Below are 26,907 nucleotides of genomic sequence, written 5' to 3'. Positions count from 1 at the left end.
TGAAGGAAAAGGTAAGTGAACCAACAATGCACTACTCGCTTAAAGGAACCTATTTAGAAAATAAAAAATTAACCTTTAGAACTGCTTTAACCCTTTGCCCCTGATGTTAACCCCTTCCCTGCCAGTGTCATTTATACAGTGTCAGTGGATTTTTTTTAGCATTGATCACTGTATTGGTGTCACTAAGTGACCGATTTGTCCACCGCAATGTCGCAGTCCTGCTAAAAAAAACGCTGATCGCCACAATTTCTAGTAAAACATAAATAAATAAATATTTTTTTACCAAAAATATGTAGCAGAATACATATTGGCCTAAACTGATGAAGAAATTAGATTTTTTTACATTTTTTTATTCGGAATGTTTTATAGCAGAATGTAAAAAATATTGTTTTTTATTCAAAATTGTCAGCCATTTTTTTTTGTTTATAGCGCAAAAAATAAAAACCACAGAGGAAACTATTTGTGGGAAACAAAGGACATCAATTTTATTTGGGTACCGTGTCGCATGACCATGCAATTGTCAGTTAAAGCAACGCAGTGCTGTATCTCAAAAAATGGTCTGGTCAGGAAGTGGGTAAAACCTTCCGGAGCTGAAGTGGTTAAAACCTGTTTGGGACATTTTGAGTACCTTATACTGAGTTGTGCAATATACCAGCAACCTTTCAACACTTTGTATACAATATATTTTATATGTATTGGCTTCTACCTTCAGGTGACTGGACAGTTGCAATAACTTTGCTGGACTTGCCCTATAGACGTACTCCTAAGTCCTCAATTTTTACTACGTCCTTAGGTAATGGAATGTTTCTTCCTTATGGAGCAGTTCTTCTGTGCTTTGCTAGATTCATTTATTACAAATTCTTAGATCAGCCCCCCACTGCCCTCTACCATAACAATAGGAGCAGTGCATCCAGATCAATGTAACTTCAGCAAAACCTTGAACTATACCCAGACCCTATGCTAGGGATGGCAAGTAATGTTCCTTTGCATGCTGGATCCTGCTTGGGTGCTCACCTTCAAGTGCAATTAGCTACTGGGTGCTATACAGGTCCAGGGCTACGGTCCATTCCTGTATATTCCAGACCCTGAAGATCCCTCCGAGGGTTATACCCACTGTGATGGGAGAAGCCTGGATCCATACAAGTACCAGCGGCGTGGAAAGGTACGAAAAGTTCACCCTGTTATCGGACCAGTACTGTAGCCTTACAGCAAGTATGAGGCTCGGTGTCTTGATTACTTGTGGTAAATGCCCTAAAGAAGGACTACTGGCATTAACTACATGAAAAATAATCCTGCACTGTAAAGAAACAGTGGAAAAACATTACATGCATAAAAAAGAAGCTACCCCATGCAGTATGTACAGGGAAGGAGTGTGCAGGGTATGATGGTGAGCAGTATGTGCAGGAGAAGAGTGTGCAGGTTATGATGGTAGCCAGTGAATGCAGGAGAGGAGTGTGGAGGGTATGATGGTGAGCAGTATGTGCAGTAGAGGAATGCGGAGGGTATGAAAGCAAGCAGTATGTGTAGGGAAGGAGTGCGGAAGGTATGATTTTGGGTAGTAACTGCAGGAGCAATGTGGTGGGGACAGAAAAGTGGTCAAATAGTGATGTGTATAATTTATTTAAACTACTGGGCCCCTCAACTAATAGATAAAACAATAAATAAAACAGTGCTATTTCCCGACCAGCTGCCGCAGTTGTACTGCGGCAGGTTGGCTCCCCTGGGCGAACCAAAGTAACTGTATGTCCGTTCGCCTTTTGACCACTAGGGGATACGTGGGTGACGCCGGAGGCGCGCACCCACGGCGTGACGTTGGAGCCAATGCACGTGCATTGCGGGCGCGATGACCGCTGGGCACCCGTGATTGCTCCACACAGACAGAACGGAGATATGTCAATGTAAACAGGCAGATCTCTGTGCTGTCAGGAGTGAGGAGAGTGATCTGTTGTTCATACTAAGTACTAAGTAGGAACAACGAATCGCTCTCCTCACCCAGTCAGTCCCCTCCCCCCACAGTTAGAATCACTCCCTAGGGAACACAGTTAACCCCTTGTTTGCCCCCTAGTGTTAACCCCTTCCCCGCCACTCTCGCCTAGCAGTAAGAAGGGTCGCTGGTTCAAATCCCAACCACGACACTACCTGCCTGGAGTTTGCATGTTCTCCCTGTGCCTGCGTGGTTTTCCTCCGGGTACTCCGGTTTCCTCCCACACTCCAAAGACATGCAGGTAGGTTAATTGGCTTCTGTCCAAAATTGGCCCTAGTATATGAATAGGGACCTTGGATTATGGGCTCCTTGAGGGCAGGGGCCAACGTGAGTGTGAAATGTACAGGTATAGGGACAATTGTAGACACTCAGGTTGAACTGGATGGACTGGTGTCTTTATTCAACCTTACTAACTATGAAACTATGAGACATTTACACAGTAATCAGTGCATTTTTATACACTGATCGCTGTATAAATGCCAATGATCCCAAAAATGTGTCAAAAGTGTCCGTCTTTGTCCGCCATGCCGCAGTCCTGATAAAAAAAAATCACTGATCACTGCCATTACTAGTAAAAAAATAAAGATTATAATACAAATGCCATACAGCTTTCCCCTATTTTGTAGATGCTATAACTTTTGCACAAACCAATCAATATACGCTTATTGCCAAACATATGTAGAAGAATACATATCGGCTTAAACTGAGGAAAAAAATAGCTTTTTTAAAAAAACTAAATGGAGGTATTTATTAAAGCAAAAAGTACAAAATATTGTGTTTTTTTTTTTTTCCAAAATTGTCGCTCTTTTTTTGTTTATATCGCAACAAATAAAAACCACAGAGATGATCAAATACCACCAAAAGAAAGCTCTATTTGTTGAAAAAAAAAAGACGTCAATTTTGTTTGGGTACAATGTTGCACGACCGCACAATTGTCAGTTAAAGCGACACAGTGCCATAGCACAAAAAATGGCCTGGTCATTGAGCAGCCAAATCTTCCAAGGCTGAAGTGGTTAAAGAAAACAACTTGTGTTATAAGATATATATAAGCAATGCCAAAGTTCTCTGTGTATGTCCAGATAATGTGAAGCTTAAAAGCAGTATTAAACCCAAAAGCAATTGTTTATTATATTGCAGCTTACCAATTCTTAAATGTGATGGCTGCATTTGTTTTCTGGATCTAGTGATCCAGCCAGTACTTCTGTGGTTTTTCAAAAGAACAAGCTCTCCTGCAAATGTAGCAGTCGTAAAACCTTTATCCCAAAAAGAAAAGACTGTTGCCATAATTGCTTGCATAACTGCAATGTGAGCTGGAGTTTGGCTTCAAGTTGTTTAGTGTATCTAAATCTGCTAGTACATCTAACACACCTTTCCTCCCAGACTGATAATGCTATTGTCTAAAGGTGTCTCTGTTTCGCCTTATTCCAGAGTGGAGGCACACTAATACCGAAGGTGTATTACTGGCCAGATCACAGGTGAAAACAGAGGCAAAAAGGCCTAAAAAAAGAAAATTAACTCCTATTAACTCTTATATAACTATTGGTTGGTAAGCTGCAATACATTACATTTTTGGTTTAATACTGCCTTCATTTATGACCCTTCCATTTAACCCTGTGTTGACATAGACATAGATACAAAAACAGGAGTTAGACTTACCAGTTACTCATTTTCCTGGAGACAGCCACTGAGACATGGGGCTCCTCCTTCCGGGACAGGAAACACATTCACCACTAACTTCAAAAGGCGGTCCTCCAGGCCTCCCCTTCAGTAGCCTTAAGAACCACCGGAAGGCACTGAAGGACAAAACACAAGGCCTAACAAGACCACAAACTTTTCTGAAACAAAATGAACCTGGGTGGGAAGTCAGGCTGTCCTGGAAGACTCCTAGAAAATTAGTAACCGGTAAGTCTAACTCCGGTTTTCTCCCCTCGTCTTCCAGGACAACCACTGAGACGATTAGGAAGAAACTTACACTGCTAGGACGGGGCCACTGCCTGGAGGACCTTTCGCCCAAATGCCTGCTCCTTACTTGAGTACAGGTGCAGGTCGTAGTGCTTTACAAAAGTGGAACAACTAGTCTATGTGGCCGATCTGCAAATCTTCTCTGTAGTGGCACCAACCCTCTCTGCCCACAAAGTCAACAAAACTCTGGTTGAGTGTGCATTAACTAGGGGATCTGGCATCCCTGATAGTCTATACATCTCTGTAATTGCCATTCTGATCCACCTAGCAATAGAAAACGTAGGTGTACTTTAACCCTTCCGTGCATCTGCAAAATTAACAAGCTAGGAATCCGACTTCCTGAACTCCTGGTTAACCTTAAGATAAGCCAGAAGGCTTCTTCTAACAAACTAAATCTCCTTTCCCCATCATTGGCTGGAGAGGGACAAAAAGTTGGAAGGACAATATTTTTTGTCCTGTGAAATTGGGAGAATACCTTTGGAAGAAACTCTTGGTCTGTTTTAAGCACAACCCTGTCCTCGAAAACAAACAAAAAAGGCTCTAGAATAGAGATTGCCTGCAACTCTCACCCTCCTTGCGGATGTGATTGCTATCAAAAAACAGTTTTCAGTACTAGCCACCTAACTGCAGATTTCTCCAGGGTCTCAAAAAGGACTGCACGTAAGGGCCCCATGGACCAATGATAAGTCCCAGGCTGGACAGATTTGTACCTTTGCCGACGTAGATTTGGAGAGGGCTCTGAAAATTTTTGCCACAAATTGGTTCTGCTGCAGGGAGACTTGAAAGATGACACTGAAAGCCACTGCTTGCACCTTTAATGTACTCATGGAGAGACCCAGATCTGTCCCTGCTTGGAAAAAATCCAAGACTGCTGGGATATGTTACGCTGTGTCTGGGATTCACTCCTGGGACCTGTTGTTCATGGGACGGTTCCCTACTAACTGAGCCACTGGGGAACTTCCATCTGAGTAGAGCCCTTGTTATTCCCTGCTCCTTGATTATGGATTCTGGCTCCACCCAGTGACATATAAATAATCACTTCACCTTACTGTCTTTGCCCTAGTATAGGTTCAGTTTCTGCTGGTTAATGTTTATCTTATTGTATTGTTGATTGCTGACCTCTCCTTATTCCGGACTTCGCCTCTTGGACTAGCCCTTTGGATTATGCTGATAGTTGCCGACTCTGCCTGTTCCCGATGCCCCCTCCTGGTATGCCCAGGACTGCTGCATTGGTTTGCTGACTGGGACCGTTTTTGGATTGCCCTTCCTTCTACCTGGCTCCTGACTTTCACCCATTAATAACTGTGAGTTGCTTGTCTGTTGTTCCTTGATATGGCCTGTTTGCACTTTCTATTGTGGTCCCATATTTCTGGCTGCAGGATCTTAACCATCCCTCCACCTGATACTGGGATAAGAAGACTACTGGTCAGGAAACCGGAGGGACATTTAGAGTCTCCTGGCAGTCCTTACATGATCTATGGGTTTTTTACGGCCAAGAGCCTCTTCCAGATTTTCGCATAGATGGCCCTAGTTACTGGTTTGCCGCAGTTGACTAAGCAGTTGACTAAGGTCGTTATCACTCTCTCCGAGAACCCTTGCGCCCTTAAGAGCTGCTCCTCAGAAACTATGCAGCCAGCTTGATGGTCACCACCTGTGGATGCAAGATTGGCTCCTGAGAGATTTGGTCCTCCCTCTCCAGAAGAAGAATTGGGGGAACTGAGGCCAGACTCAGCCTGGAGAACCATGGCCTCTTCGGCCAGAATGGTGTTATTAAAATCAGGTCCGTCCTCTCGGCTAAGAACTTCTGCAGAACTGCTGGAATGAGCCTAACTGGGGGGAATGCATAGCAAAATCTGAAATTCCACATGTTTGAGAAGGCATCCATTCCCACAGCCCGATCTGGAGGCCGCAGCGAGAAGAACTGCGCCACCCTGAAGTTGCACTCTGTGGTGAAAAAGGTCTATGTCCAGCAGTCCCCAGACTTCAGTGATCTGCTCGAACACTTCCCAGTTGAGTGACCACTCATCCTGCTTCACTTTATGGCGGCTTAAGAAATCCGCCAGGGAATTCTGTTTCCCCTTCAAGTGGATGGCTGTTTCAGAAACCATGAATCAGACTGAGACAGAAGTACAGTTAAATCTCACTTGTTTAATAATAATAAAAAAAAGGTAAACATAGTCAAAACATAGACAGAGTTCAGGAACCGTCAAAGATGAGCGTAGTAGAACAGCAAGCAGGATCTGGAGCCAGAAGGAATGTCAGCCAAGCAAGTCTTTAACAGGAACACAGGAGAGTGTCTCTAGAGATGTGACCAAGGCGAAGGCAGAGTTCATCTGGGCTGGACGGCTTAAGTAGTCAGGACTGACGAGCAGGATATCATCAACGGGTTAGTTACTGTGGAGATATAGGAGCTGGCAATTAGCCAATAGCTGAGTGGCCAGCTCAGAGAAGGAAGGGCTGAGCCCAACCCTGACAGGCTGACACTGGTCAGGCCAGGCCAAGCCAAGTTAAGTTCAGCCCAAGTAAAGATCTCGCCCTGTGATTCGCTGCAGGGAAAGGTGCCCCCCCGTTTGTTTATGCATGCCACTGCAGCCACATTGTCAGTACAAACCTGGAGGTGGTGTCCCCCCAGAAGTGCTTGGAAAGCCTCCAATGCCCTCTGTGGAGCCAGCAGCTCCCTCTGATTTGAGGCCAACCTGGCTTCATCTGGAGACCAGACTGTTTGAGCCAGGTTGTTGCCCAAGTGAGCACCCCAGCCGAGGGCACTGACATTGGTTGTGAATATCAGCCACCTTGGCCTGTCTCAATGAAGACCCCGGGAGAAATTGCAGTAGGGACCGCCACTGCCTCTTGACCCTGGTCGTTAGGTGAATAGGCAGGTCCAGCATTTTTCTGGATGCTGTTCCAACAGAAAGAGGAGATTCTGTAGAGGAAGCTGGTGAAATCTCATCCAAGGGACTGCCGGGAAGCAAATGTCATAGGGCTGAGTACCCTCATGACTTCCCTGATCGAAACTTCCCAATTGGACTGCAATGATGTCACCACCCAATCCATCCTCTGGATCTTCTCCTTTGGAAGAAGAATTTTAAGGAGATTATTGTATTTATCGGCTTATAACACGCATTTTTTCCCGAGTGCGACCGAAAGCCAGCGAAAATAGCCGAAAGCCACCGAGAACTACGAGTGCCGCCGAGATACACAGGACATCCGCTCTGTATCTCGGCATCACCATTTTTAAACGATAAGCCTGCAGTGACACTGACAAGGCTGCAAATGACTTACAAGTCTGCAGTGCAAGGCTGCAAATGACTGGCAAGGCTGCAAATGACTGACAAGACTGAAATGCAAGGCTGAAAATGACTGAAAAGGCTGCAAATTACACTGACAAGGCTGCAGATGGACACTGATAAGGCTGCAATGCAAGGCTGCAAATGACACTAATAAGGCTGCATTGATGGGCATTTAAATGCAAGTTTTTTTCCTTAAACTTCCCTCCTAAACTTGGGGTGCGTTTTATACGCCGATAAATACGGTATGTAGCCCAAGTATACTACCTCCTGAGAGGGGACAAGATTGGATTTCACTCTGTTGATTAGGCAACCAGATACTGTAGAAAATCCTGCGACTTTTGCAGGTCCTTCTCTAGCAACTGGGAAGACTTGGTGATAAAAAGGCGGTCGTCCAGGTATGGTATGACAGTGACAGCCATCATCCGCAGTGGGGCCAGTGCTTCCGCAAAGACCTTTTTTGAAGATCCTTGGTGACGACGCAAGGCTGAAAGGTAGTGCCTGAAAGTGACGGATCTGTGCACCAATTTTGACCGCCAACCTCCGATACCTCTGTAAATTCAGGTGATCAGGATCTGAATATGGGAGTATGCGTACCTCAAGTCACCATAAAACAGTCTGGAAATAGAACCCCCATCACTGTAAAGAGACTTGTTGAGAGGATGCAGATACAGAATCAGATGGGCCTTTCCTGATGGCTTCTTCAGCACGAAGATGTGGGAATAGAATCCCTGAAAGCGCTCTTTCTGCGAGAGCTGGCTTCAAACTAATTGAAGTAGCATCCCAGGCCCTGCGCAGCAACACATCCCCTCATTTATCCTAGTGATCCCAAGTCGTCAAAAGGCCAAGTCCTTATTTTTCGAAACATTAGCGACCGGCGCATCTAACTTAAGAATCTTATATCAAGGATGAGCCGTGTCATCCTCAAAGGAAAACTTTCGCTTGAGGCTACCTGAGAAAAATGGTCTTCTTTCAGGATTCTCCCACTCCAAATTGAGTCTACAACTATGAACTGGGAATACCCTGGACCTTTTAGCATATAACCCCTCGTACATGAGGTCATGCGTTGATAACTGTACCGTCTCCTCCTCTATCTCCAGGGGGTCATAGATTGCCTTAAGGTCACCCACATCATCCAGTGACAGTCTATGCCTAGACTCTCTAGATCACCCTCTCTCTCTTCCCCTGACCCCGTGTCTACTTGAGAAGAGGTGTGCGACTTGGGACACCCACCTCTGTCCTTGCCATCCTCCTCCTGCCTAGGCTCAAACAAGGCCCACATACTAGCGACTCTGGTTAGGGTCACAGGGGGACTCTGTAACCTATCCATCAGGCTTTTAAAGGATTGAAAAGTCGATGCAATCTCGTTCTTAACCGCAGAGAGTATCTTGCGATACGTTGTCACTGACTTGTCCTTCACCAGGCTATTAACACATCCTGCGCAAAGAGACTTCTCCCAAGTAGAGCTCAATTTTTCCGCACGCACTGCACACGTTCTTCTTGAAGCCTGTGCCTGAGCTTTGTCCTGGGCTTTAACCTAAAAGCCAAGCAAACACAAACACAAAAATCCTGCTTCTATACACCACTTTGCCTGAGACTTGAGGAAAAAGAAAGGTGCCCCCCTGATCACCTGTGGCTCCCCTAAGGCCCCCAGGGACAAGGAAAAAACAAGACCTCCTCAGGGATAGCAGAGGGGACCCGTTCCTCCGCTTACCTGAGAGGTGCTGGTGCCAGAAGAACCAGAGTCCACCACCTGCACCACTGCAGTGCCCTCCATCGGTCCCTCAGTGACTGCCTCAGCCCCTGCCGGGTCTCTACTAGGCGCCGGGCTGCCTAGTTTCTCCCGACTGTCAAGCCCTGGAAGACTAGAACCATTGTCTTGAGTTCCCTCTAATATCACTCCGTCAGAAGGCCCGCCCTGCAGCTTCCAGAACCAGCCTAGAGCGTAGCTACCACACCCATGAAAGCCGCACACCGATGCTTCCTCCCTGCCTGGTGGGGAAAGTACAGTCCGCCATGTGACGCTGCAGGGGCTACGATGCCACAGAGGTACTCTCACTCTCCCCAAGCACAGACAGTGACAGGACCCGCAGCTCATTCCCCTTAACCAAGATTTAATTGCGCAAGCTAAGGAGAAGGTACCTGCAGGAAAGCTACCACCCAGGACAGTCCTGAGACATAGAGCTCCCCTTAGGAAGGTTACCAGCATGCTTTCTTTCCGTCTGGCAGGAAACACTAAAACTGAAGGGGAGGCCTTTTGTGTTTCCTGTCTCTAGGGGAGGAGCCCCATGTCTCAGTAGCTGTCCTGGAAGACAAAGGGAGAAATAATGATTCTCAATAAATATAAATTCTTTCAATAATCAGTGTTCCCTCTTACAATTGTGCTGCCATGCAAATAGCAGTGAACACTGTTCTTTATTCTGTTTTATGAGGACTGTTATTTTGTATCCTTTAGATTGTAAGCTCCATGAGCAGGGCCTTCCTATTCCTACTGTATTGAACTGTATTGTAATCATACTGTCCCCTTCCAGATTGTAAAGTGCTGTGTAAATTGTTGGCGCTATATAAATCCTGTATGATAATAATAATCTACTCGTAGAGTGTTTAGTTTCTGTAATGAGTTTTCATTTGTGTTTGTACAGAGTTTGGATCAACACTTGGTTAAATGGAATGGTTATAAATTTATATCTAGACTTACCGAGCAGCAGCACACAGCACTGGTGACTACAGATTCAAACCCCCACAAACACACCCTCTTTCAAGTCTGACCCTTCTTGTCACCTTAACCCCCATGACATTAATCGCCGCCAGCTTACCTCCCCAAATTAACTCGGCTCACATCCCTCCCTGCAGGATCTCTAATGCCGCGTACACACGGTCGAACTGTTTGACGTACTTAGTCCGTTGAAACACATTTCAGCGGACAATCCGCTCGTGTGTGGGCTTCAGCTGACTTTTTCAGTGTGCAGTCCGGAGTACTAAGAATTTCGGATTTTCCAAAAATCTGTCCGTCGTACTTTGGTTTCAGCGGACAATACGGTCGTCAGTATGCTAGTTCGACGGACTAAGAATGGCGCATGCCCAGAAAGGATTTACACGGCGGAAGGGTGCTTTGCTGTGTCTTGGACTTCCTATTTCTAGTCCCGTCGTACGTGCTGTACACGTCATCGCGCAAGCTTTCGACGGACTGTTTGTGCATCCGTGTGTGGTCAAGTCCGTTGAGTGGAAAGTACAACGGATTGTCCGTCGGATTGTATGACGGACTAAGTACGTCAAACAGTTCGACCGTGTGTACGCGGCATATGTGGGAAATGCACTTTCATCCTGCTTTGTACATAGTGTCAGCAGTAGTCAGCTGTAGCTAGGCTCTGCCTCTGTATTGTTTCACAGACAGCACTGGAAATGGGTTGAGGGTCTGAGTGAATGAGAATTAGAAACTTAAAAGGGCACAGAACGAGAGTGCCATAGATTGCTGGGAGAGATAAATATCAGAATCCAGACACTGAAAGCAATGAAACTACTGCTGTCCCCACAGCCCTGATCCTGGCACAAAACCTGGGACTGAGCTTTAGTGGGACAGCTTACCAAAAAGCGTAACTGTCCTGGCAAATCCGGGGCAGTTTGTAAATGTGAGTTTTTTTATAGACAACAGTAAGCCCTTGTACACCCGGTCGGAGATTTCGACGGAATGTGTCCTATCAGACCGTTTTGTCGGATAATCCGACTGTGTGTGGTCTGCATCGGACTGTTTCCATCGGAATATCTGTCGGACCCAATTTTCCAACTTGTTGGAAATATTTTTTCCGACAAACTGGTCCGATCGGACATACTCCGATCATGTGTAGAGAATTTTGATCGGACAAAGTGCCACGCATGCTCAGATCAAATTCCTACACCAAAGCTATTGGCTACTAGCCTGAACGTAGTCCCGTCGTAAAGAAATAACATCATCACGTTCTGAACAATCGGATTTTCCAACAACTTGGTCCGACTGTGTGTATGCAACAGTTTCGGACACAATCCATCAGACAAAATCCAACGGATTTGGTTGGCAGAATGTCCGACCGTGTGTACAGGGGCTATTAATAAACTGCATACTGCTGTCACAAAGGCACAATATGGCAACAAAGGAGCCTTTGATAGTTAGAGGGGAGACCTGTACCTCAACCCAAGAGACAGGTATGATTGTCAGCTGTAAATTTGAAATTACCATGCCCGTCCAAGAAACTAGGACCAAATACATAGGTTCCTATGGAATGAGGATGAAGATCAATCTGGCAGCATATGTACTCTGATTCCCTAACTCATAAAATGCACCATCATTCATGAGTATAAGCTTAAACCTGCTGTATCAGACCTATTCCTGAAATCCAGGACCTCCAGCTCTAATAAGTGGTAAACGGTTCTCAAGAATATTAAGTAAAGGTTATCATTGATTGCAGGAAAAGGGGAGGACGTATCTGATATTTGATTGTATCGTTTGGCTTACAGGAACATTTCGGAGAGCCAGAGGCAAATTGGTGCAATTTTGACTGTCCACCCTGAAAAGAGGAGTCAAGCGGACATTCAGGGGCTGCCTTTAGGGGAGCAGGACAAAGTTTGGATTAGGGGTGCACCGAATGGAAATTTTGGTGCCAAAAGCAAAAATGAAGGCTGCACTAGGCTGAAAACCAAAACTGAAAATTACAGTTTTAAATTTTTTTTATTATATTCAACTTTTTAATTAATATCAAAAATTTTAATTAATATGAATTTATTGTTATTACCACCTTTAGTACAAGAAAAGCTCAAGAAAGATGCAGTCTCTAACCATCTCTTGTATAATTTCCACAGTCTCTAACCATCTTTTATATCATTTCCACAGTCTCTAACCATCTCTTGTTTGATATCCACAGTCTCTAACCATTTCTTGTATCATGTCTGCAATAACTTACGTAAACTTAAACAAACTGCTAATAGTATTAGCAAAAATTCCATTTGGTGTACCTCTAGCAGACATGATACAGGAGATGATCAGAGACTGCAGACATGATACAAGAGATCAATTCAGCCTCACCAGTGTCTGTCAGATGCAGCCTACCAGTGCCTCTCAGATGCAGCCTACCAGTGCCTCTCAGATGCAGCCTACCAGTGCCTCTCAGATGCAGCCTACCAGTGCATGTCAGATGCAACTTCTCACCAGTGCCTGTGCCCTACAGATGTAGCCTCTCACCAGTGCCTCTGCCCGACAGATGCAGCCTCTCACCAGTGCCTGTGCGCATAAAATGCAGTCTCTCACCATTGCCTGTGTCCATAAGATGTAGCCTCTCACCAGTGCCTGTGGGAGGCAGCCTGCCTGTGCCCGGGTCACAGCGCCGATCTCCGTGTGTCACTGAGCTGGATTTGAATTGCCCAGGCCGCAGTAACAATGTCCTACCTCCTGTGATCATGTCACACTGATTCAGTGTCCGGCCATTGGATCAATGTGCTGTCTATCACAGGAGGCGGGCCATTGTTAGTGCAGCTCTGGTAATTCAGCTCCCTGACACAGAGGGAGATCACCACTCTGCAAGGAGAGGAGGAGGGAGGGGAGGACAGGACATTGAGCCAGGATGACACCCCTCAATGGGAGGCACCGGGCGGTTTGGCCAAAACTACTGCGCATGTGCAATTATCTGCATTTTTTTCCCTTCGGCAATTTGCCGAAAACACAATTTTCGACCGAAATGTTTCACCATGACCATGTCCGTGGATCTGTGCATGTGCATTCTAAAGCCCATGGTCTGACGGTGAGGGTTACTGCTGTAAACGCATACATACTCCTGCGTGCACGTGTGAGCAAGATTCAGCATGCAGGTCTGATATTATGTGGCATGTGGTGCCAATTACCCTATTTAAAGCACAGCACAACCTAGGGATAAAACAAAGTAACTGCTCCAGGTGTGGATAGCTGAACTGCTGATGAATGAACACACATCAGATGGGGTGCACGCCCTGTCACTGCTGCAGACGAATGGATACACAAAAATAGGATGGCAGCACTCCCATATTAGATGCAAAAATAGAAACGTTTATTGAGGAGAAAAAATCATGAGACAAAAAGCAATGACATAGGTAATGGCAGGGGCAAAAGGTGACGTGTTTCACACGGAGAAGCACGCCAGCCATGTGAAACACGTCACCTTTTGCCCCTGCCATTGCCTATGTCATTGCTTTTTGTCTCATGATTTTATCTCCTCAATAAAAGTTTCTATTATGGCATCCAATATGGAAGTACTGCCATCCTATTTGTGTGTATGCACAACCTAAGGATGTTGCAAATTCGGTTATCAATTTCTATGACTTCTGTGACCATTTAAGTTCTGTGGCTGTCACCCTTACCTTTACTTCACTAGTTATATAGGCTGCATTTACATTACTGCATAGTGATAGTAAAACGCACACAAAAAAAAATGCATTTTAACAGATGGTTATATGAGCATTACAGTATGCTGCCATTCATGTTAAATGGCACGCTAACACATATACAATATGAACAGCACTGGATCAATAGCCACTGGGAGGTCAATCTACCAGGTGATCACTATGCACCCAGCCATCATTAGGCCACTGGTTACACAGAGACACTATACCCAGCCAATTCAGGGGCTGGGTACCATGCGATCACTGACTGGTCATCAAAACAATCACATGGTACTATATACAATGGGAAAGGAGGGAGATTAAAGGGCTTGTAAAGGTTCATTTGAAAAAAATAATAATAATAAACATGGTATACTTACCTCTTCTGTGCAAGGGTTTTACACAGAGTGGCCCGATCCTCCTCTTCTGGGGTCCCCCCCAGCTGCACTCCTGGCTTCTTCCCACATCAAGTGCCTCCTCGGAGACCCGCATTCCAAGGGGGCACCTGTGCGGGAGCACTCCGGAGTCCTGCTGCGTCCACTGACAGACAGCAGGACTCGGCCCTGCCCCCAGTTCCCAAGTTACTGGATTTGATTGACAGCAGCAGGAGCCAATGGCTGCTGCTGCTACCAATCTATCCAATGAGGAGTCGAGACACCGCCTGTATCTGCTGGGCTCGTTCCTGTCGCTGGAAAGATCAAGTTCAGGTAAGCAAAAGGGGGGCTCTGGGGGGATGCTGCACTACAGAAGGGTTTTCACCTTAATGCAAAGAATGCATTAAGGTGAAAAACCTTAAGGGTTTACAACCCCTTTAAGTGTGCATGAATGGGCACAGAGTGAATGCGTGAGCAGCTGCAATAACACAGCATGTTTTTTTTTCTGCCCCTCCTCTTACACATACTAAATCTAATATTGTCCCTAGTGACCAGTAGATTAACCCCTTACCTCCCTTATCCTGTGTTTCTGAACAATAATCCCTTCACCTCCATCCTGCCACTGTATGTGACTAGTGAATTATCCCCTTAACTTCCTCCCTCCTTTGTGTATGTCCTGTGCATTAATGTACCTAGTGCACCATTCTCAGGCTCCCTGAATAAAGCTGTAGTAAACTGGCCAAAAAAATAAATATATAGGGTCCCCGGCAGGTTTATGCCATAAATGTGCTAATATGCACCCAGTACTAGCACATTATGACATACCTTTCAGACAAAGCCTTCCAGCGGCACGTATTGTGCTTTTCTTTGTGTGAATAGGTCATTAGACCTGAGACCAGTTATTCACTTGCTTGTCCAGGTCAGTGATTTACCAGGTAATGATGGAATGTAACCCCTTGAGACTGTACCTTCCAAAGCTAGTTAATCATGAAAGTTCTATAATTCTATCTCGACTGGTAGCAGCTGGAGGACAAAATATTGGTCAGCAGTGAATTAGAGGTGCTGCATAAAGCCCAGTATTTGTAAGCAATCAAACAGAGTTAAAAAGCATTTGAGAAAACCGGAAGTGCTGATCGTACATGAAGTCCCAATTTTTAATTTTTTTTTGTTATGATTGTACAAATTGTAAATCTGGTGAAGACACAGCAGGGTCTGTGGAAAGAGCATGGACCTTCTATCTTATATTAATCGGTTGTTTATCTTGCATTCCAAAACTTGTGTTTGTTAATTTATCTACTCTTACCTGTATAGCTACTGTAAATATAAAATGATTTAAGAAATCAGCCAAAACTGTAAAAGCTACACAAATAATAACCAATTGCAGTTTGTGTTACATACCATAACAGAAATACTCAAGAAATTGTGAATTTTCTTTTTTCTCTTTTTTTTTCAGATTAGTGCTGCAACTCTAGGGGGTCAACCACAGTTGCTGAGCTCACTTGCTGCAACCCCTATTTTTGCCAATGCTATTCCTGGACTACAGGGCATCACAAGTCAGATAATAACCAATGCACAGGGTCAGGTAATCCAAGCTAGCTAATTTACAGTTTTTAGTTGTATTAGTTTGTCATTTTACGTTTTAGCATCTTGTGTATATTTCAGCAATCTTTTTTTTTTTTTAAACAAAAGTTTTATTGAGGTATAACAAACAAAAATTTACAGGCACCAAGAGTACAATAAGTACAATTGCGAGGTAAGGTACAACAGCTTATAAGTACATCTCTCAAATGTCATTGTATTTATTTTATAATTATTTTTCCTTCTTTTTTTTATCCCCTTACTTCTTCCACCCCCTCCCCCTCCTTATGCTAACTAACTTTATATACACATACATACATACATACACATATATATAATAAAAAACAGGCAAGAAGCGTAAACATATTATTACATATATCCTACGTGTCACTGATATCAGAAGGGTGTACAGTGAGTAAAGTACAGAAATTTCAAAACCGGAGTCTCGAGTAACAGCGTATGTAAAAGAGGTCAAGAGTAGGTATGGGGTGATAACCGGTGCCAGCCATATGGGTCTTCCTGACCTCTGGCTATACTTCCAGTGAGGGGCAAACTACTCATCTGGCAACATATATTCAAGGTTCCTTACATGCAGGTGTCGGGGTCTCGTAACCAACGATCCCATATTTTGTCATACTTGGCCGGGCATTCTCTGTTAATATACATAACCTTTTTATATGGTAAATTATTATTGACCTCCACCTTCCACTCCACCAGCCCAGGGGGTATGGGACGCATCCAATTTCGGGCAATGACTTTCCGCACTGAGAACAGCGTCTCATGCAAGAATGCCTTTGTGTATTTGTCTGTGGTATCTGGAAGCACCCCAAGTAGGCATTGTTTTGGGTCCAATGTGACCGGAGAGCCCATGTGATCATGTAGAAAGGTGACAACTTGCGCCCAGAGGCCTTGTATTTTGGGACACGACCATATTAAATGAAAGAATGTACCCACCTCCTTCCCACACATCTGACAGAGGGTAGATTGAGAGTTTCTATATCTGGCAACCCGTAGGGGGGTGAGATATGCCTGGTGGATAATATAAATTTGAGTCAGTCTGTCATTAAGTTTGGGTGAGACAGCCTTACAAGATTCCAAAGACTCCTCCCATTCCACATCCTCCAGAGGGCCTATCTCCCTTTCCCAACGAGGTTTGAGTTTGTATGCCAATTTGGTGGAGACTGGGGTAATGAGCATGCCATAGAAGGACGAGGTTAATTTACGGGGATCAGAGCCCTTGATTATGGCCATAAGTGCATTAGGGGTAGACTGTGGTGCGGATTCCAAAAACTGAGCCCGAGCTGCATGTCTCATCTGTAGAAACCGAAAGAGCATGGATCTGGGAAGTGAAAATTCTGCGCTAAGCGTGGCAAAAGTTTTAAAGGTTCCGTCGACAAACAATTGGTGCATATAGAGAACACCATATGTAAACCAAAGGTCTGTATCGGGAAGTCTTAGAAATTCCGACAAAGTTTTATTGTACCACAATGGAGTATAATCATTATAGAGTGGTATCCCTAGCTTGGCGGAAGCTAAGTCCCAAATGCGTCTGTAATGGTATAGCAAGGTCTGTCTGTTGTCCCCCTGACCCGCACCGCTAGAGCCCATCGCCAGTGCGTAAATTGAGTCTCCAGTACGTCGAGCCCATCTCGGACAGAGCAGTTGGAGAAACCGCTCCCTATCAGTCTTGTCAATATGATACAGTTGGGATAATTGTGATGCGATATAATAGAGATTAAAATCGGGAAGGGCAGTGCCCCCTAGGTCCGTGGGGCTTTTAAGCGCCTGCCAAGCTAATTTGTGTCTGTTGGTTCCCCACACAAAGGGTTTGAGCAGGGCCTCAAGGGACTTAAAATGCTTCAGGGGTAAGTACACCGGGGAGTGCCAGAGGATATAGAGTATCTTGGGTAAAAGGACCATTTTAATAAGATTTATCCGACCCCAAATCCCCAGCGGCAAATGGGCCCAGGCCCGCAGTTTGGACTGAATGTGGGAAATTAGAGGGCTTAAATTTAAATGTGTATAGTCCGCCGGCGATCTGGAGACACACACCCCCAGATACTTAATGACACTGACTCGTCGTAATGGCAGACTGTCTTGAAATTCAGTCGGTGGGAAGCTGTCAAGTGGAAGAATTTGGGACTTCCCCCAATTAATTTTTAACCCAGAAAAGGTCCCAAATCTCTCGATTGTCTGGAGAGCCGCCTGCAGAGAGGGGCCCGAGTCCGCCAGGTATAGCAGTGTGTCGTCAGCATACATGCTGATCTTTTCGGTCAGGGCGCCATGGCTCAGTCCCCTGATCTCTGGGTTAGCTCGGATGGACATGGCCAAGGGTTCCGCGGCCAGGGCGTATAATAGTGGTGAAAGAGGGCAGCCTTGTCTCGTGCCTCTGCTGAGGTCAAACATTCGAGATGGCCAGCCATTGGCCACCACCCGGGCCGTGGGCGCCTGATACAGCAGTTGAACCCACTTAATGAAACGTGGTCCAAAGCCATATCCCTCCAAGCAGCTCCAGAGATAACTCCATTCCACTGAGTCGAACGCCTTTGCCGTGTCCAGTGTCACCACCACCCGTGACCCAACTTCTGCATGCGTAGCCTGGAGGTTAATATACAGTTTGCGTAGATTAAAGGATGTGTTGCGGCCTGGCATAAAGCCTGCTTGATCTGCATGTATGAGGGACAGAATGACTTGGTTCAATCGAAGGGACAGTACTTTAGCTAGTATTTTTATATCTACTTGCAGTAGAGAAATAGGACGATAGGATTCGGGGTAACCCGGGTCCTTCCCCGGTTTGGGGATGAGGACTATTGTCGCTTCCCGCATGGAGGGGGGCAGGGTGAAGGTATCAAATAGGTGATTGAATAGTGCAAGCAGTTTGGGAGTTAGTAATTCTCTAAATTGGGAGTAAAATTCAACAGGGAGTCCATCAGATCCAGGGGATTTGGATCTAGCAAAGCTGGAGATCGCGGCGTCTATTTCTTCCATGGTAAGGGGTGCCTCAAATGAATCTTTTTGTTCTTTCGTCAACTGGGGGAAGGTAATGCTGTGAAGGAAAGTGGTCCGGACGTCTGTCAGGTCTGTCACTGTTTTATATAGATCCGCAAAAAACTCTCTGAACTGAGAGGTAACACTGCATGGGTCCGTGATCTGACTCCCCCCCCCCCGGGCCATGTAGGGTGATGACAACTGGGGGCCTGTCTTCGCTATGCACTAGGTAAGCAAGAAGCTTGCCTGCCTTTTCACCATATTCAAAGAGTTTCTGCTTAGTAAAGAAGAGCTTTTGACGAGCTGTCGTATACTGGAGTTGAGTCACCACTCTAGTCTGCATTTTAAGCTGGGCCGCTGTCGCTGGGGTGGGATTGGCTACGTATTCCCGTTCAGTGGAGACAAGCTCAGCTATTGCCCTGTCGAACACTCCAGCGGAATCTGTTTTGATTTTGTTTATGTGTGAGATCAGGGTAGTACGGGCGTACATTTTAAATGAATCCCATATTGCAGCAACAGATGCTGTGTGGTCATTTTCCAAGAAGTATTGCTTCCATTGGGTGATGAGCCCATCATCCTCTGGAAGCAGTGAGAGCCAGAACGGGTTCAATCGCCATGGCCTTGGTAGTTTATCAATAGGGATGCTAAGGGTGGTCCAGTACGGACTGTGGTCGGATAGTAACCTGGGGCAAAACGCTGTTTCCAGGATCCGTGGAGCTAGGGTGTGGGATACCAGAATGAAATCTATGCGGGACATAGAGTTGTGAGTAGGAGAGAAACAGGAATAGGCTCGAGTGTACGGGAAGTTGTGCCTCCATGTGTCTACAAGGTGAAAGGTGGAGATGAGTTTAGAGAATTTAGTCGTATCAGCACTGGCTACTGTTGCCTGCGACGTCTGTAGTCTATCCAAGGCCGGACATAGTATTGTGTTAAAGTCGCCTAACCAGATCGCTGGTATCGTGGGGCTACGGGACATGAAGGTAAAGCCATCTAGGAGCACTGTTACACTAAAAGGGAGGAGGTATGTAGAAAGCTATGAGAAGGAACGGTTCACCGTAGAGCTTAGCATGAAGAAATACATACCGACCGTGGGGATCAGTTAGGAGTTCACAGAGTTCAAAATGTACCGATTTGGCTATCAATAATGAGACACCCCTAGCATGAGTCGTATAGGTGGAGTGGTACGCCCACCCAACCCAGGGGCGGCGAAGAGCCATTTGGAGTCTGCCTTCAACATGTGTCTCGACCAGCACCACTACGTCAGCACATTGTTTTTTGAGGAATGCCAGGGCGGCCGAGCTCTTAACTTGCTCGCGCAGGCCCCTCACATTCCACGTGAGAAATGTTATAGTTGCCATGGTGCTGCGTAGGGTGCGTAACCTTGCCTCAGTAGGACACATATCTTTAGGTCTAGTGAAAAATATAATATATAGAAGAACTGGAGTACATCAAACACTGTATGCGGCACCTCTTCAACAGATATACATTTTCCCATATTTGGTTCCTGAGACACTGTATGCACATTTACAAATTGCAAAAATAACTGTTGAACAACCCCCTCCCCGCCTTACACCCACCCCAACTTGTGCAGGCATGATCCCTTAACAACTTTAAACTTCCATCTGGGAAACAACATAACTTTGCATGTAAGGAGAAGATAAGGAACAGTTTTAGCCACTGGGACAAGTAGTGGTTCCGAGCCAGCCACCACAAAGATGAATGAAAATGGGGCCTAATTGCGCGCCCCCACATGTTAGTGTAGAGAAGAGGCAGTGAGACCCAGTCGCTCTGTTCATTTGCGTAGTTATAATTCCCAGTGGTTAGTGGGGCAAAAATTCGCTGCACTATGCATGAGGCTTGTAGGACCAACACACCTCTGCAGCTCTGTGTGGCAAATAAGTTCAGGAGTATAAATAAATAAAAAAAATAGAAAACTCCCACGAAGGGGGGCAGTGAGATATAGTAAGTCCACTCAAAATATCCGAAATCACAGGAGGATATTTTAGAAATCCAGTGCTCTGTATGTCGTAGGAAGGATTATATATCAACGGTTGTGGCAGTAGGGTCAGTAGAAAAACCGAGGTCCACCTGTCTCCCCGGCCCAGCAAAGCACAACAACGTGAACCCGCCAATGTGGGGCGCAAGTCAGGGTGACTATGTTGCAAGTGTGATTAAGTCAGGCCAAGTGGTGATGGAGATATGGGACAGTAGCGGCTTGCCATACGGCTCACCTGATGTGCAGTCAGTCGCCCCTGCCCTGTGCAGGTCTGCGCTCCAGCCAGGAGATGACCTCGCGAGGATCCTCGAAGAATGATACGCGGCCATCATGTTGCACCCTCAGGCGTGCAGGAAAAAGCATGGAATACTTCAGGTGATGGTCACGCAGTCTGCGTTTGGCTTCCAGAAAGCTCTGTCGACGTCTCTGTATCTCAGCCGAGAAGTCAGGAAATATTGCCACTTTGATGTTTCCCACCGGGATGTTGCCCCTCTCTCTCGCCAGCCGCAACGCAGCATCCCGATCTTTGTAATTTAAAAGTTTTACAATAAAGGTACGGGGGGGAGCCCCTTGAGGAGGAGGCTTAGCTGGCATCCTATGAGCTCTTTCCACCACCAGCACGGGGGAGAAGGCCTCTCGACCGTACGTGGTTATCAGCAGTTGTTCAAGGAATGATGTCGGGTCTTTACCTTCCGCTCCCTCCGGGAGACCGACGAAGCGGAGATTACACCTCCTCAGGCGATTTTCCATGTCGTCCTGCTTGGCGAGCAGCTGGTTAATCTGTCCCTGCATGCGTTCAGATCTAGCCTGTATCGGCGGGAGGATATCTTCCACCGCACTGATGCGGGTTTCCATCTCCGTGACCCGTTCGCGGATTTTCTGAAAATCTTGTCTAATTAGAGATATGTCCGTTTTAACTTCCTCGATCTGGGCAGTGAGGGATGTCCTGCAGAGTGTGATCGCTTCTAGTAGTTTATCCGTATCTCCCTGCCCACGCTCTCCTCCTGCCCTCTCAGCGACACCATCCTCCTCAGCCTCCTCCCCCTCATTCCGATGGTACTGTGCGAGCTTTGCCACGGCAGATTTATGGCTCTTTGGAGGGGACATAGTATGAGGCTTGTGTAGGACAGGTTCAGCCAGTCAGGGTATTACAGGCAGAGAAGGGAGAAGACAGCAGACACAAGGCCCAGTGATGGCTGAGGGATGGGGTGTACCAAAATGGCCGCGGACCTCCAGGCACAGGCCAGAGCCCAAGACCTGCCCAGTCACAGCAGTGCAGGAGACTCACCCCTCTGTGCAGGCAGCTGGATGGCTGTACAGTATAGGAGGCAGGCTGGATGGGAGGATGGCGTGCACAAGGCCCAGCGCTGGTCCGGAGCCTGGGTGTAGCAAGATGGCCGCGGACCTCCGGGAGTAGGCCGAAGCCGCGGTCTCGCCTAAATGCGGCCGCCGTGCGGGACGGCGCCGCTCTGACCGGGTCGCCGGGAGGCCGAAAAACAGGTAGGGTATACAGGGGGTCCCCAGGCAGGTAGCCCACACGGGTGGGAGGATTAAAGGAGTGGAGGATCACTGCAAACCAGGATTAATAGACGGAGCCCTGGGTGTGCAGGTCCTACTCCATGCTCAGTCAGGCCACGCCCCCTCAGCAATCTTTTTTAATGCAAAAGTTTATGGGTGTAACCTACAGTGGTGTGAAAAAGTGTTTGCCCCCTTCCTCATTTCCTGTTCCTTTGCATGTTTGTCACACTTAAGTGTTTCGGAACATCAAACCAATTTAAACAATAGTCAAGGACAACACAAGTAAACACAAAATGCAATTTGTAAATGAAGGTGTTTATTATTAAAGGTAAAAAAAAATCCAAACCATCATGGCCCTGTGTGAAAAAGTGATTGCCCCCCTTGTTAAAACATACTATAACTGTGGTTGTCCACACCTGAGTTCAATTTCTCTAGCCACACCCAGGCCTGATTATTGCCACACCTGTTCACAATCAAGGCATCACTTAAATAGGAGCTGCTTGACACAGTAAGGTCCACCAGAAGATCCTTAAAAGCTACACATCATGCCGAGACCCAAAGAAATTCAGGAACAATTGAGAAAGAAAGTAATTGAGATCTATCAGTCTGGAAAGGGTTATAAAGCCATTTCCAAAGCTTTGGGAATCCAGCGAACCACAGTGAGGGCCATTATCCACAAATGGCGAAGACATGGAACAGTGGTGAACCTTCCCAGGAGTGGCCGGCCGCCCAAAATTACCCCAAGAGCGCAGCGACGACTCATCCAAGAGGTCACAAAAGACCCCACAACAACGTCCAAGGAACTGCAGGCCTCACTTGCCTCAGTTAAGGTCAGCGTTCATGCCTCCACCATCAGGAAATGACTGGGCAAAAATGGCCTGCATGGCAGAGTTCCAAGGAGAAAACCACTGCTGAGCAAAAAGAACATCAAAGCTCGTCTCAATTTCTCCACAACACATCTTGATGATCCCCAAGACTTTTGGGACAACATTCTGTGGACCGATGAGACAAAAGTGGAACTCTTTGGAAGGTGTGTGTCCAAGTATATCTGGCGTAGAAGGAACACTGCATTTCATAAAAAGAACATTATACCAACAGTAAAATATGGTGGTGGTAGTGTGATGGTCTGGGGCTGTTTTGCTGCTTCAGGACCTGGAAGACTTGCCGTGATAAAAGGAACTATGAATTTTGCTGTCTACCAAGAGATCCTGAAGGAGAATGTCCGACCATCTGTTCGTGTACTCAAGCTGAAACGAACTTGGGTTCTGCAGCAGGACAATGATCTTAAACACACCAGCAAGTCCACCACCGAATGGCTGAAGAAAAACAAAATGAAGACTTTGGAGTGGCCTAGCCAAAGTCCTGACCTGAATCCTATTGAGATGTTGTGGTATGACCTTAAAAAGGCCGTTCATGCTCGAAAACCCTCTAATGTAACTGAATTAGGACAATTCTGCAAAGATGAGTGGGCCAAAATTCCTCCAGGACGCTGTAAAAGCCTCATTGCACGTTATCGCAAACGCTTGGTTGCAGTTGTTGCTGCTAAGGGTGGCCCAACCAGTTATTAGGTTTAGGGGGCAATCACTTTTTCACACAGGGCCATGATGGTTTGGATTTTTTTTCACCTTTAATAATAAACACCTTCATTTACAAATTGCATTTTGTGTTTACTTGTGTTGTCCTTGACTATTGTTTAAATTGGTTTGATGTTCCGAAACACTTAAGTGTGACAAACATGCAAAGGAACAGGAAATGAGGAAGGGGGCAAACACTTTTTCACACCACTGTAGCTGCCAAATGTAAAATTTTGTGTTTTCTGCTCTAAAAGGAATTTTAGAAGAATGCTTGCAAGCAGTTTGACTTCAGTACAATATGTTTAGGTTACTTTCATTTAAATTTCAGTTTGTTTATCAAAAACAATGTATAGGGCTAACACTCCATGCAGGTATGAAAACACATATTAAAGCCTAAATCCAGCTTCATTATCACTTTAAGGTTGCATTTACACTTGTGCGACTTGGGACTGCAAAGTCGCATGACAAGTCATACCCAATGATTTCCAATGAGTAACATTCATATCTGTGCAACTTCGTAGTAGATGACAGCAGAGGTTCGTGGGCTGCTAAAGACCAGAGATGAGGTATTCAGATCAGGAGATAAAACAGCTCTCAAAACAGCAAGAGCCAATCTGTCTCATGGCATGAAGAAGGCAAAACAACAATATGCGAAAAAAAATTATAAACACTTTAGAGACAGCAAAGACACACGGGCCCTGTGGTAAGCCATTCAGACCATCACTAACTACAAGCCCCTGCCACAGGCCAATGATAATGATACTTCTCTCCCGGATGCACTTAACCATTTTTATGCACGGTTTGAGATGCAGAACCAAACACCTTCACAAAAACTACTCATATCCCGAAATGACCAGGCGCTCTGCTTTTATCCAGCCGACGTAAGGAATACACTGTTCAGGATCAAGCAACAGAAGGCTACTGGCCCTGATGACATACCTGGACGTGTGCTGAGAGACTGTGCTGTACAGCTGACAGATGTCATTACAGATATCTTTAACATTTCGCTGAGCCAGGCGGTTGTCCCTACGTGTCTTAAATCCACCATCATAATTCCAGTGCCAAAGAAGACACCTGTGTCCTGTTTGAATGACTATTGTCCCATAGCACTAACTCCAATAATGATAAAGTGCTTTAAGAGGTTAGTCATGCATCACATTAAGTCCAGTCTTTGAAACACGCTGGACCCATATCAGTTTGCATACCATTCAAACTGTTCCACGGATGATGCAGTATCCTCTACTCTTCACTTGGCCCTTACCCACTTAGAACAGAAAGACTCTTATGTTAGAATGCTGTATATTGACTTTAGCTAAGCATTTAATACAATAATTGCTCAGAAACGTATCACTAAATTGAACTCACTGGGCCGCATCCTGTCCCTCTGTAATTGGATCCTGGACTTTTTAATCGGAAGACCTCGGTCAGTTCGTGTTGGCTGCAGCACGTCAAGCACTACCACACTGAGCACGGGTGTCCCACAGGGATGTGTGCTCAGTCCAGTGCTCTTCACACTGCTGACCCACGACTGTACTGCCAAGTTCAGCTCCAACCATATCATCAAGTTTGCAGATGACACAACTGTGGTAGGTCTCATCAGCAACAATGATGAAATTCTCTACAGAGAGCAAGTGGAACAAATGGTTAAATGGTGTAGTACACATAACCTTTTCCTAAATGTTAACAAAACAAAGGAGATTGTAATGGATTTCAGGAGAAATTCTGTTGATCACTCTCCACTGACCATCGACAACTTGACTGTGGAGAGAGTAAGCAGTATTAAATTCATCGCAGTGCACATATCAAAGGATCTTATCTGGACAACTAACATCACGTCACTAACTAAGAAGGCACAACAGTGCCTATATTTTCTCCACCACCTTAAAAAAGCCAGTCTCCCTCCACCCATTCTTACTACATTCTATAGGGGAACCATTGAAAGCGTGCTGACCAGCTGCATCATTGTCTGGTATGGGAACTGCAGTTCTGCTGACCGCAAAACCCTGCAGCGCCTAGTGAAGATGGCAGAAAAGATTATTAGTGTCTCTCTCCCCTCCATCCTGGACATTTTCCATACATGATGCTCCAGCAAAGCTATCAGTATTGTGAGGGATCCTACCCATCCCTCCTACAGTCTCTTTCAGCTCTTGGCATCAGGTAGAAGGTACCGGAATATCAAAACCAGGACTGTGAGACTGCTCAACAGTTTTTTTCCCCCAGGCTGTGAGAGCCCTCAGCTCCAATCCTCTTTGAAACCTCTTCTACAACCTATAAATTGTGACCAGGAACGTCTCACGTCCCCTCCTTTTTAATCTTGAATATACACTATACACCTTTATAAACACTTGCTGCTACAAAGACTTTTGGAAACATACTACATGTACAAAGCAATCAGGAAGACTGGGGGTTTGGACTTTAAATGAAGCAGGCAGGTGTAAAACATTTAAATTTATTGGAAAATTAATGGTAGGTTGCATGAGGGTAATCATGAGTACACCAAGAAAAACGATTTATTCCATTCAATGGATAAACATACAGCAACAACAATTGACCACTAAAAATACAAATCACATATTACAAGTGATCATTAAGTAAGTAAAACCTATAGTTGGCATAAAACATGGCATATAGTAGCTCTATGCATTTCGTGGATTCATTCACTCTTCAGGAGCATGCACGTGGAAAACTGAATGCTGTAGTATAATAATAAGAATATCTGTAAGGTCTGACCCTGTCACGGAAAGCAGAGATTAAAATAAAGTAATTAGAAGTAATATTGGCTAGGATAAACCCCCCAAAACCACTCTCAAAAGTACTTACATTATCTGTATCTATGCAGTAGCAATGTGCCAAAATGAATCAGAAAAACCCCATATGGGTATCACTGGTGGGAGCTGAGGTGGTTAAGGCAGACCAGGACTGGACAAAGATGGTTTCCAAAAAAGGAAATTCCAAAAATTAATAATGGTCAGCAGTGACCATATGTGCTAAAAATAAAAGAAAGATTATAAAATAGGTTGGAAGATCATATTATGTGGTACAATAGGTAATCTGTCCTAATCGCCATAGGATGGTGCCCCTTTTTACCTCCCACCCCCATTTTAAATAGGCTAATATCCCTGGCAGTTGCATATGTCACATGTTTTAGATAGGAGCAGTCGCTCCATCACCTTGGGAGCTGCGAGGCGTAGCGCCGGCCTTCCTCCTCCCCTCTTTATAGGGTGGGTGCACTACGCATCGACGTCACGCTTTATGTGCTGGAACC

At 45.6% G+C, this 26,907-nt stretch overlaps 1 protein-coding gene across 1 annotated transcript in view; it reads left to right on the top strand.

Annotated features, from left to right (window-relative positions):
• POU6F1 (POU class 6 homeobox 1) overlaps window positions 1-26,907 on the top strand; it is a 212,480-nt gene that overhangs the window by 125,444 nt on the left and 60,129 nt on the right. The window contains exon 8 of the mRNA XM_077483683.1: window positions 15,442-15,570. Within this exon, the coding sequence (XP_077339809.1) occupies window positions 15,442-15,570 (129 nt within the window). The remainder of the gene's footprint in view (window positions 1-15,441; window positions 15,571-26,907) is intronic.

Source organism: Lithobates pipiens, unplaced genomic scaffold (genome assembly GCF_037356315.1).
Source record: "Lithobates pipiens isolate NorthernLeopardFrog02 unplaced genomic scaffold, aLitPip1_a1.2 Scaffold_16, whole genome shotgun sequence".
NCBI classification, from domain to species: domain Eukaryota; kingdom Metazoa; phylum Chordata; class Amphibia; order Anura; family Ranidae; genus Lithobates; species Lithobates pipiens.
Note: the sequence above shows the minus strand (reverse complement) of the source record. Positions and strands in the feature narration are given on the sequence as shown.